We start from the raw sequence: 13043 nt of genomic DNA on the forward strand, positions 1-13043 counted from the left end.
ATATACATATATATATATATATATATGTATATATATATATATATATATATATATATATATAATATATATATATATATATATATATATATATATATATATATATATATATATATATATATATATATATATATATATATATATATATATATATATATATATATATATATATATATATATATATCGATTTATATCTCTCTGTATACATATATATATATATATATATATATATATATATATATATATATATATATATATATATATATATATATATATATATATATATATATATATATATATATATATATATATATATATATATATGTATATATATATATATAGACATCTTTTGAGTATTGTATTTATAGTACATAAACATATTGATTATAACCTACGGAAGATAATTATATATGTATTGTGATGTATATGCGTATACACATAGTAGTAATTACAACAATTATGTATGCATTCTCACATAATAATCATATACCTGTTTATACACATGCATGTATACAAATTCTGGACAGTATATTTTTTGGAAGTTTGAGTGATTATATGTGGTTCAATGATAGGAAGGTATCACATACTTGTATATTGAAAGGTACAGCATAGAGATCTCCAATTTTTAGATATGTTTTCTGTTGTTTTTAAGAACAAAGCATTCAATTAGTATATGCCTATACGGATAGCGATTGTTTTTGATTGGTCGTTTATTCCTATTTGATCTCGTTAGGGTTATTCTACGTACACACAGTCACATGGCAAATTCCCTGTATTCGTCAGTATCAGATCACTAATTTCTTTAGTATAGTGCATTTTATTGAATCAGAATACTTATCGAATGCATCACGTCTTGGCTGTGTATAATTTGCACCACAAAGCAGTCTTCCTCTGGTCTCACGAAGGAATGATATCTGGTTGCACCTGATTCACATAATGTCATTTCTTCCTCTCTTTTTTTGTCACCCGTATCAACGCTTCGACGAACAGGATGGGTGGAAAACTTCCTGGTAAGTAGTTGTTTGCTTCTTGAGATGTATAGTTTGAGTGTGTGACCGTTTTCCGATTTGTTCAAGACTGAACGGCGATTGCCGTTGTTTTTATATTTTTGTAATTGTCTTCGTGATATTTTTGGACTCTTCTGACGATGTTTTTATCCGATTGTATATTAAGAAAGCTTATTGAATTTCCGCTCTTCTGCCTCATATTGGAGCAGTCGAGATGATGTTACACAGGGTCATTACCATTCGTTAATCGGTATGCTGATAAATCAAACTGCCTTCATTCTCACGAATTTTAAATTTCTTTAATTTTCAGGCATGCACGGCGGACCAGAGCTCGAGTGCAGTGGAGGCACGAACGCAGACGGCTCAAATTGTTTCTCCACGCGTCTGATGTGGCGAGAGGATGGAGAAGGAGAAGCATACCTCTACATACCTATGGACTATCAGACGGAAGAATTGTGTGCGCAATGCGCATATCCCGAGATGGTTAGTGGCTGTAAAGATGTCGCACACTGTTCGCTGGACAGAGGAGCGTTCACTTTTTCAAAGGGAAAGTGGAATACTGTCAAGCAATATATTCGTTTGAATACAGTAGGGTCGAATGATGGCTTTTTCAAACTGTACCACAATAATAATCTGGTGATGAATCAGGAGCTGGTGTATCGCACGTCGGACAAAGTTGGCATCAATGGGTTTTTTTTCTCCACATTCTTCGGTGGAAGCTCCCAGGAATATGCACCTAAGGATGACCAGGTATCGATGTTCAAAAATATCAGACTATACGCAGGTGAGGCGTAAAATACTATGGGCCTAAATTTTTAGACGGACGGATTCGATTACGTTGTAAATCTTTGAAGGAGGTGACATAAGTACGTTTCCGCACATATTTGCCTGGCTAGATCACGACAGAATTGTGACATCACTCAAATGCTTCACTTCAGGTTGTGCAAGCTATTGTGTTTGTGACTACAGGTATAGCGGTTGCAACTGTGTGCACGCAGATCTGGAGGCTTTCCCATCTATGGCCTGCTTGCTGCTACAATCAAGCATATATACCAGCAAGCCGGACCAAGGTATTCGATTGGATCACGAATCTGATTTCGTCTGTTCTCGGCGTTCTAGGGCGTGTTTAGATTAATAGAACTTCTAGGCTGCGGGCATATTTGGGCAGGACTGTACTCTGCCATGTAGACCACCTCAACAGCATAACACTAGGTATGCAGAGTTACTCTGCGTTTTATATCATATTATATTCAGATGCGTGCACGAATAACCAAATCGCACATGAAGCGGCAGCACTGTTTGGCATCAGTAGACATCAAATGATTAAATTTTCGAGCTTTTACATTACTCAATGTTTACAATTACATGGCAGTCTAGTTTCTCTCGATCAAGTACTAACTGCCAAGCCCAATTCACGATATAACGGGCAAACTACAAGAAGCATTGGCGAACAGATTTACGAACCCTTGTGCCAAACAAAAATATGTTCAAGATATTAATCAGAAGCATAAAAGTGTGTTTCATATCGGTAAGGAATCAGTTCACAATGCGAATCTGCGAACCATGTGATTACTAGCTAGGAGTTGTAATGCGCACTACAGGGCGCAGTTATATTCAAGCATGTCTGGGTGTAATTGCGGCCAGGGAGTTACAAGAACATACATTAAAGTGAATTGTAATATGGCTACGAGAAGCCACTCGGTTTTTTATTCGACGTCGGCCTTTGCAGCATTCTTTGCATTAACGTGAGCTTCAGTGGTTCTGCCGGTGCGTTATGCGCCCGTGAGGTAACAGTTTTGGAGTAAGCTTCCAGCTTTGGACCCGAGTCTGTACTTAATTTTACACGAGTATTGCTACTAGCTCCCCTTCCAGCTAAATCTGAAGTCGCACTCCGCATGGATATGTGCGCGTGTGCGTGCGCTTGTATGTGGTGGTTGTCGATAGCAGCATGTGTTTTGCTGGGCGCGTTAGATGCTCTACTCCTCCTCTTGCGCGGGGGCGCGCTGGCTGTGGGAGGAAGAAACAGTTTTACGAATTAGGAAATTGGTTAGACCACGACTGGCATACCAGTGGCGGCAAGATAAGTAGATCCAGGGTTCGTGAGGCGTATACTTGCCTGCCCTTTTTTTGCTGGACATTCACTCTGCTGAAAATTTGGAGTCAAACGCAGGTATATGCAAAGGTGTGTAAGGCTTACACTTCAATATAACACAAGCGATGCCTATTCTGTACATACAGCTACGACCGAATGACACAACCAATCACTCGTCTATATTTTTTCCGTGAATTAACGAGCAAGCTAGGTCCATGACAAATCTTTTTGAGAGGATCATCTTGTCTAGGCAACAACAATGCACACAATAGAATCACTTGAGCGAAGCTGGTATCATAGAAAACAAAACCTTACCCGACACAACGCCCGTTGATGTATCCTTATTTGCTTTTCTCTCGCTTCGCACTTCATCCAAATAATCGGGATTGTACTGCTTCAATTTTTCCGCATTTGGTAGGAGAAGGAAAGCTTTCATCACGTACGGCTGCGATAACCCAAAAAAGGCAGGGCCCGAGGCCGCAATCTTGACATTTGCGTTGCCTGTCCGAGCCTACGGCAGAATAAGAAAATTGGCTTTGGTCATAAATAAAGGATGGCGAGGCTTGCACACAGTTCATGTGCCAGAGAGGAGGTGGAGTGTCACGCGAGTTACCTCAATCGCCATTGACATTATGCAGAACACTCTTTAGCAATGTACAAAAAATATCGCTGGGCTATTGGAGTCACTTACTGCAGATAATTGCATCGATCACTGTGCCGTGGAGATGACGCATATATCCCTGAGGGTTTGCTGGCTGTTATTAAGTTGCGATTGCAACAACTTGATTTGCACACCAGCGCACGCAAATACAGTGTGCGATTGTATTTGTATTGCAAGGGTTCTACTATCGCCGCGCAAAGTATTTCTAGAAAATAGAACATTGTGGACACACATGAGGTACAGATCTATTCACAATACCATAAGCGAACACATGCAAATAACACACAAAAACTATATGATCGTTCAATTAAACACTACTCGTAAAAGGTTACAGTGTGCAAGCATACCGTTTTAATTTTAATCAGCAGCGTAACAATCGACGACGTCGGAGACGTGGCGACAATAGGACTTTCGGGATCGTCTGCTGCCCGGATTTCGAACTGAAATAATGAAGGAATAGACTGAGTAGTCGGGCGATTTTATTTTAATTGAAACAAGCATTGTTTGCATGCAGACTCGTGCTTAATAACAACTAACGAAACATACGGCACGCTAGCAATCAGTGGATACCTCAGTTTTAACACACTTGCAGATGAGAAGTCTGTGCCTGAAAGGAGTCAGTTCGATCTCATAAAACCTCGACAATTTAACAGGGAAATGTATTTAAACCATACGAACACATTTCTTTTTGGAATAAGAACACAAATTGATCAATCAGTGTGGCTAAAACACCATATTCCAAGTACAATTGTCACGGAGCATTCAAATCATACGAACGACACCTCGACATCAGAAACTCACTAATGGTCCTTCGCCGCCATCTAGTATTTTGCATGTGTACAGTACGCGCTCCTCGGTCAGGTAGCTGTTACCCATTCGTTCGGAGGTGAATCCAATCGGCCAAATGTATCTGTGAAGGCGGTTGACAGAGTCCGGTAGGCTATCAAATGAGTTCACAATGCAATACATACAGAAAATGTAAACGATCTTTATGTGAGCAAGAATTACAATTTTTCCATGTAGCCATATTGACAAATCGACGACTCGTCATCGCTCAGCATACACAGGAGTTATGTATTCCAGCTCAGAAATACGTGGGATCAAGACAGTAAACTGGTTTCAAACACTGCCCCATATGTGTAGCGATCAGTGCTAACCCCAGATGAATATTTTATATATTACTCATCGCTATGCGTAATTTGATTGACACCACTTTGACGTACCTTTCAGAATGAAAGCCTTCTCGTTCCCACTCTACGGTACCAAAATTGATCACCGTCACAGGGCCTGCTTTGACAGGGACTGTTGGCTGTGGACGATAAATACAAGAAGTTGAATTAGATTTCACGTCAATAAAAACCCGCCGCATAATCTAATCCATTTTACGGGGCGAGTTCAGTAACTATCAACATTAAATAATTCAAAAGATATTTGTACAAGAGATCCAGTCACTGCATTTTCTGTGCGTATCCTAGCGTCCCTGTAGCTGGCCAGCGCCTAAGGCGGCTATAACATGAACAATAACGCTTAAGAGTTTTTCATCATAGGCGCCTACTAATGGCCAATCGAATCGTAGGCAATAAAACAGATACAAATGACGGCACTTTTAACACAGGGTCTGTTTCGCATCGACACATGATTAATATCCCATCACTAGGATGCGAGGGCCCCCATACCAGTCCCTGCGTATCCACCAACACTTCGGCATACTTCGTCGAAGTTTCTGGGGATCGTCTCTTTCTCATGGCTGGCTGTGGGACTGAGTGATGTCTCGGTGCCATGAACGCGTGTGGTACCAAAAAACTGGCCGGTGCTTGTTGATTTTCATTCTGCGGTCGTGAACTCACGTGCAATAAATCTCCCTTTTCTATGTCCTGAACGGGACAGGGAACGAAATGGGAAAAATATCAGTGATACACTACGAGAACATATTGATTTTAGTATTAACAAGTCACGTTGAAGGGCTTCGGCATGCGGCGTACCTAATGGTTTATATTGGTGATGTTAGCGAGTTGCTTTAAGGATGCCGTACACAAACAAGGCAACAGCGGCACCATTATTTTGTAAAAATATAAGGCGGTACTCTCAATATACACACCTCCGATGAAGAGCTCTCGTGGATGAAACTAGGGATGGGCTCTCCTTTTTGCTTGAGCTTGTGCACCAACTGTCGCTTATTTCGGGATAAGGCCTGTAAAATTGCAATCATTTTAAAATATCGTTTTGAGCAATCTCAAATTTAATCCATAAACTTTCAGAGACGTACTTGAACAAACAAAAATGATGAAAAGAAAGAATTTGCATACATACTTTTATACTTGATAACAATATTTCCCTTTCTTCGTGCATGGCCGTGTTTGTGAATAGCATCATACGCACAGTTTTCTTCATATATCTGTATTGTGAGAAATTTGAGAAGATAGTGCCTTACGTTAAAACATTGGACTCTTGCTTCTCCGATAGAACTCTTCCTAGGACAGTGAACTCTTTGGGAGCGCTCCATACCAAACTGTCCCGAACTACACCATAAACCCTACCTTAACTTGCGCTCGCTTGATGCCTTTTTTCTGTGTCGTTCCAATCGCACCTTGTCTGCCCGGGCTGCCTTTCGTTTGAGCATTTCGATCTGTGTTGGGAACATAAAATCACAAGTTCGGGTGAGTATCAATCTTCTAAAATTAGTATGAAATAGTTCACAAGATAGCGCAGAGACATATGAGCCTTAACAAGCATGGCAGTCACAGTGTACGATGCTAACCACGATCACATTAGCGCGAGTAAAAAACCTTGTCTTCATCCTTAGCAAGGGCAAACCACCCAGGTTGGCCATCAATCTTCGTGAACCGCTGACTGCCTCGTTGTGTTTCTCTGTATATCAATGCATCCAGACTCTTCTTTTTGGATGCGTCGATCAAACCTCGTTTAGCACACCTCGATTGTATGTCCTTGAGGTGCAAGCCCTCGGAGCCCTGTTTCGAGATAGAAGATGGTCAGCACAAGACTTGTGCACGCAAGGCGTGATATGTTTGCGATACGTCTCTTTTATTCGTGCAATTCCACCTGATGAAAGATGGAAGCCTGAAGCTTGGTGGTGCGTAGAAGTTATAGTATTCAATACGTAATGTCTTGAGAACTTTAAATCGAAGAAAAACCCCAGATATAATCGTCTGCAACATATGGTAGACGCTTAAGTGGGATGTGCTCCTCATAAATCTACACAGCAAATTTACTGTGAATTAAAATAGGCCATGACTGATGTGGGATATGTAATAATCTGTCCACTACAGAGTACATCGACAGTTTAAGGAAGAAAACCGAAATACATACATGTTTGCCAAAAGTGGCGGAAATACGATGTATTCTCTCATATTCTGCAGAGGGAGAGATGCGTATAAACCATATATAAATACCAAAAAGATACACCTACCGCCTCTCGCAACACCATTTCAGCCGCATCCAGCAGTGTAATAGTCTTCCGCCTCTCCGCCGGAAACCTAGTGGGTGCGAGGTACACATTAGAACCTTTTGCAGCGGGTAAGTTATAGCAATTCCATTCTGATTCGCTGAAGTGTAGACCCTACACGCACACGTGGTAGGATATGGGCTGATAACTGTACAGGGTATGGGCTAGCAACCGATTTACTTGTAAAATACTTTTTTTAAAAGGTATAGCTTCGAAAAGGTGCATCCGCTGTATACCCAATCGCCCCTATTAGAAATCGCTTTCAAATACGTTGGTAAAAGCAACTTACAAACTACACACTTTGTAATCGAAATGCACAGGGTGCTAAGTCCCGAGTGATCTAATGTTTATCAGTTGAACGTCCTCAGTTATAACCGCAGACATCAAAACATATAAATTTAAATCATGTAGAATACAAGTCACTTGACAAATCATAAACGACATACTTCGACGTTGTAAGAATTCCCAGTACAAATCTCACCAGTTGAAGGGTCTATCTTTACTGCGTTCATCACTCATTGTGTTCAAAAGAAGGAGCTTTTCAAAAGTAATATATCCACTACCGAATCATAGCAAGATGTTACACGCACACGAATGGTATACATATGTACAACTAGAAAACCACATTGGTACGCGCGAAGTGGCGGGAGTTGCAGCTGGAAAATACAACATGGGTACAATTAGAACAACCCAAATAGTTTGCGACGCACACACGCAGACCATCCCACTAGCCTATACTGAATAATGAGATGTATAATGTTTACACTGAACACACTCAAAGCATTCTGCGCTGCTCGGATTGTGATACAATAGCCAATTCCTTGAAAACATTGGCTGGTGCGTGAACAATGGCGGTTGAACTGCCGTGTATCGTTGAATACTCTACTACAGCAAAGATTTGTGTCCATTGCTGAAGATCTCAATTTTCTAATGTAGCGACAAGCACATAGCGAACGCGACTGTCACAAAATCTGCAAACTTGGATTGAGATCGCCACCCGATAATCTTTTCATTGTTTTGCGTAGGGCTTTATAGCAGCTGCCGAGGGCACATAGAGATACCATCCATACCTGCGTTCCTGTACCTCCTCTCCGTCGCTCTCGTAGTCTGCATTTCCGCCATCATCCTTGACCCTGTGCTCATAAGTATTCTCGGTTGAGGGGTTATCTCGTATGTGTTTTTCGTAGTTATTCGTGCTTGAGGCTACACGATCACCATCACCCCTCATTGCTTTTTCCCTGACCTTATTCTTGGTGATTCCGCGAGAATACTCAGACATATTAACCTGTAACTCAGACCCACCTACAGGATCCCCACGACGTTTTGAATGTTTCTTAGAATTGCCATCGCGTGGTAGTATAGGGGCATCTTCGTCGCTGGAATCATCTCCACTGATGTATGATGCTTGTCCTTGTGTACTACTAACTTCAATCTTATCGACCTTATATATGCCGTTTTTGACCTCATGGTTAGCTACATCAAATACTTTAACTTGATCAGCTTTGCCTACGCTGCTCCCCTTGCTCGCATGAACAGTATGGACACGCCTATAACTCCCATCACGTGCATACAGCGCACTTTTATCATCACCCTCGTATGGCTCGACAAAATTCGTGTGACGTACATCGGTCGAGTGATCCGAATGCGACCCATCTGACGGATCTGACTCGATGCTATCACCACTGCTTGAGTCGTCACTGAGTTCACTACCACTGCCACCAAGTGCTTCAACTTCGTCATCGGTTATCTCATCTACTTTCTCCAGCCCGTCCATTGTGTACTATGCGAGGTGTGTGTGCAATATAAATAGGGACAGAGGTACATCTCAGCTACGGAACCAACTAATAAACCTGTTTAGATAGGTGGTAGGACATAAAAAACACTCAGCAATGCCCTAGTAGCAAATAAAAGCCATCATCCTACTAATACTAGAGAGAGAGGACGATGCCAATTGCCACGAGAATCGTCCATACTGTCAAGTCTCAGAAACGTACAATTCTCAAAAAAAAAGTCAGATGTAAAACGGAGTCGATTTTTGACACAAGAAGAGTAATACACACTACATAATCGTGTCTCATCGTGTTGCTTTCCTATATATCTGTGAAAAAGTTGGAACGAGTCGAACATAAAGATAATGTGTGTATCTGTATATCTTCGCGAAAATGCACATGCCCTCACGATTTATAGAACTATGTACGTGTACATGAACGTGCACTTAATAAAATGTGTATGTGTTCACAAACGTGCATGCATACGTCAGAAAATATAATAAAATACAGCTTCGCCCATGTCTGCTTGTAATAATAATATATATATATATATATATATATATATGTGTGTGTATATGAATATATATATATGAATATATACATATATATATATATATATGTATATATATACATATATACATACATATATATATAAATATATATATATATATATATATGTATATATATATATGTATATATGTATATATGTGTGTATGTATGTATGTATGTATGTATGGATGCATGTGTTTATGTATGATATATATATGTATATATATATAGATAAATATATATATATGTATATATGTATATATGTGTGTATGTATGTATGTATGTATGTATGTATGTATGTGTTTATGTATGAATGGTATGTATGTATGTATGTATGTAGGTGTGTATGTATGTATTTATGCACCAATATATATATATACCCATGTATATATATATATATATATTATATATATATAGATATATAGATATATATACATGTATATTATATATATATATATATATATATGTGTGTGTGTAGTTTTTTTGTATGTATGTATGTATGTATGTATTTGACTATTCTATCTATCTATCCATCTATCAATCGACCTAACCTGTCGTTGAGTTCTGCATGCACTGATTTTATTCATCGTTCAGTATGCATGCACGGTATTCATCGTTATCGACGTCCAGATTTGTACATCTTTTAGGGCTGTGTTGTGTAGTCCTGACAACCGATAGTGTTCATTATTTTCCGATCTGAGATTGCAAACCTTGTTTAAGGATATTTAGGTCACCAACCGATACATAGTATTCTCAATGGCGTCTACAAAGCGCGCCTCGTTCCATGAAGTACATATCTAGAACGAACTACGACTCGAGATTTGATAAAGTTTGCTACCACAATCATGAAACCCAAGTGCACTTCGTTGTGTTCAATTAGAAAGGACCACGTCTCGAGAGTTAATATATTGTTTGCTACCACAATCTTGAAACCCTGCGTGTCTCTACAAAGTACACGTCGATGCATCAAGAACTAGGTCTCGAGAGTTGATACGTTATTTGCCACCACAGAGTGTACGTTGTTACATCGACAACGCAATTAGAAAGACCTACGCCTGAAGAGTTGATATATAGTTTGCTATTAATCTTAACTTTTGAGTGTCTTTAGAAGTGTACCAAGTTGCATGGACAACGTTATTGGGAACAACTACACCTCAAGAATTGATAAAACTCACTATCGGTATTGAAACCCCAACTTTCTCTACAAAATGAACCAAGAATATAGTCTTCGAAGCCCTAATTGTCTCTACAAATCACCCTTTTGCATTGAGAAGAGCTAGGAAGAAATACGACTTGACAAGTCGATTAAAGTTTGAACCACGATCTTGGTTGATTTATTTTTATTCTCCATCGGTAGAAGATACTATAAAAATTAGCCTCGGCACAAAACGAATCGGTAACACCGACCAGGAGTAACACAGTAACCAAAAACATGACATAATCGATAGACATTAACGTAGAGATTCTCAGCCCCGAAAGATGGTTCAAGTACCGTCAGCCAATAATGTCTGGACTTGGTTGAGTTATGCATCAGTGAATCTACACAACAGAACATAAACATACGAACAAAAGATAAAAAAGAACATAAGGCCACTGGGTGACTTGGTTGAACAAAGTCAACGATAATTTCTCATAACGATGTATGGGTTCGTACGATAAAGAAGAGTACAGAGCGAGTGAGCCCCGTTAAGATATTGCAAAATTGAAACTGAAAACAGTTACATTGGCAACGGCCGCATAACTTTGCTTCGACGAAGACACCACAAACAACCGACGTGCCCTGTAAGGGTACCTAGCCCGTAGTATGAGCATCACTGGCAGGCATAAGCACACACGTGGCGGTGATGAAAGGACCATCAAGGCCCGCTACTCTCTAGCTATCGTCCGGGGACTTTTCCCCGAGCATGGATTCAATTTATTCGCTCGGACAGCGGCCCTGCTCGTACTCCACTCCTCGCACAGGACAGATCGGAATCCGCCCCTTACTGAACTGAACCGACAGTGCGAGGCATTATATACTTCCCAATATCATTTGTTTCTATGACAATATTCGTATACACACGAGGCCGCAGAAGTTCAGAACTTCCTGAAGTTATCCACATTCCCCAAAATATAAATAGGGCACATGAATAAAAGGTCAACTAAAAGGCCCGTTTGCGCAAGTACCGGACAATTATGCAATAATGTAAATTTTACGGCCACGAGAGTGAGTCGTAGACTAGCAAGCCCTAAATTGCTGTTGACGGCGATTTTGGAGGAAAATCCACATTGTTGTTTTAGGCCGACCGCACCGGTGGTAAAAATCCGGATTTAAAAATCCGGTGGGGAAAAATGAATTCTGTGTGTCTATTGGTCAACTAGATTTTGAATTTATAACGGGTGCGGTACTTTTCAAAAATCGGTTCCGGCGCCCAATTGCTCCAGTTACTCCAACTTTCGACATATATTTGACATCAATATTCAACAATCGGTGGCGTTACGTACAAACTTCTTAATTTTTTTTAAATATGCAGGTGTCAAAAATACATGGACAAAATTTTGAAATTTAAGCCACTCAGAGAAGAGTATATTTATAGTTTCGGATTTTGTTAAACGGATTTTGTTGATCTAAAACAGAGTTAAAAATCCACTTTTCAAAAGTCGAGACCGGATTTTGTTGCCGGTGCGGACGTATTTTCAAAAATTCATTAAAAAATTCGATTTTGTTGGACGGATTTTGTCACCGGTGCGAAAAAAAATGTAATTTACGATATTATGTGTTTGTCCACCGGTCCTATGACCTGTAGGCTATGCCCAAAGAATTGTGAGTGGACTTTAAAAAAAGGGACAAATGATACCTTGTGGTGGTGGTGAGAAACTGAACACTCTAGATTATTAGATCTCGAGGAGAAAATCAAGTTCCTATACATAAATACGTGATACGACTCGTAAATTTAGCGCGAGAGACCCTGATCCAGGACCAGAGCCTCCAGAGGGCAGAGGGAATTTGAACCTATTTTTCATAAAAAAAGTTCGCTGAAACCGTTTCAGGGTAAACGAAATTGCGGGACATACATAAATAGGCATTAAATAGGCGGCAGCCGGCGTCCGACATAAGATATGAAATTTAAAGACACTTTTGTGTGTACTGTGTAGCTGACTTAGACTAGCTGAGGCCTGAGGCCTGAGACTTGAGAGTGATGAGACTGGTCTCTCCTCTCTCTCTCTATTAAGCCGCGTTTAATTTATGTATCGCATAAATGCTTGTGCATAATCTTCAGGACTGAATTGTTTTAAAGGCTTCTTAAAATTTTGGGATCAGTGGCTGTTGCGGCTTCCGTTAGTAACTTCCAAGTTTCAAGTCGGAAACAATAGCAGGACCGTTTAGACACAAAACTGACATGGTATCTGTAGCCATGTATACCTATAAATCGAGATATGTTTCTGTGTATATGTTATACTTATTTATATATATATATATATATATATATATATGTATATATATATATATATATATATCTGACAT

At 39.7% G+C, this 13043-nt stretch overlaps 2 protein-coding genes across 2 annotated transcripts in view; one reads left to right on the forward strand and one right to left on the reverse strand.

The window, feature by feature from the left end:
* Nucleotides 1-2465, forward strand: part of SARC_05503 (hypothetical protein) — a 4168-nt gene extending 1703 nt beyond the window's left edge. Inside the window, exons 2-3 of the mRNA XM_014300632.1 lie at nucleotides 988-1007; nucleotides 1315-2465. Coding sequence (XP_014156107.1) covers nucleotides 988-1007; nucleotides 1315-1799 — 505 coding nt within the window. The 3' untranslated portion in view covers nucleotides 1800-2465. The remainder of the gene's footprint in view (nucleotides 1-987; nucleotides 1008-1314) is intronic.
* Nucleotides 2466-2688: 223 nt separating this feature from the next.
* On the reverse strand, nucleotides 2689-8994 carry SARC_05504 (hypothetical protein; the record flags this gene model as incomplete). Its single annotated transcript, XM_014300633.1, has 12 exons — nucleotides 2689-3011; nucleotides 3412-3607; nucleotides 4105-4197; nucleotides 4559-4667; nucleotides 4981-5066; nucleotides 5434-5631; nucleotides 5856-5948; nucleotides 6068-6152; nucleotides 6295-6383; nucleotides 6544-6726; nucleotides 7185-7334; nucleotides 8305-8994. 12 exons carry the CDS (start codon nucleotides 8992-8994, stop codon nucleotides 2689-2691), a joined length of 2295 nt encoding a protein of 764 aa, XP_014156108.1.
* Between the last annotated feature and the right edge of the window lie 4049 nt (nucleotides 8995-13043).

The sequence above is a fragment of the Sphaeroforma arctica genome, assembly GCF_001186125.1.
Source record: "Sphaeroforma arctica JP610 unplaced genomic scaffold supercont1.353, whole genome shotgun sequence".
Lineage (NCBI taxonomy): Eukaryota > Ichthyosporea > Ichthyophonida > Sphaeroforma > Sphaeroforma arctica.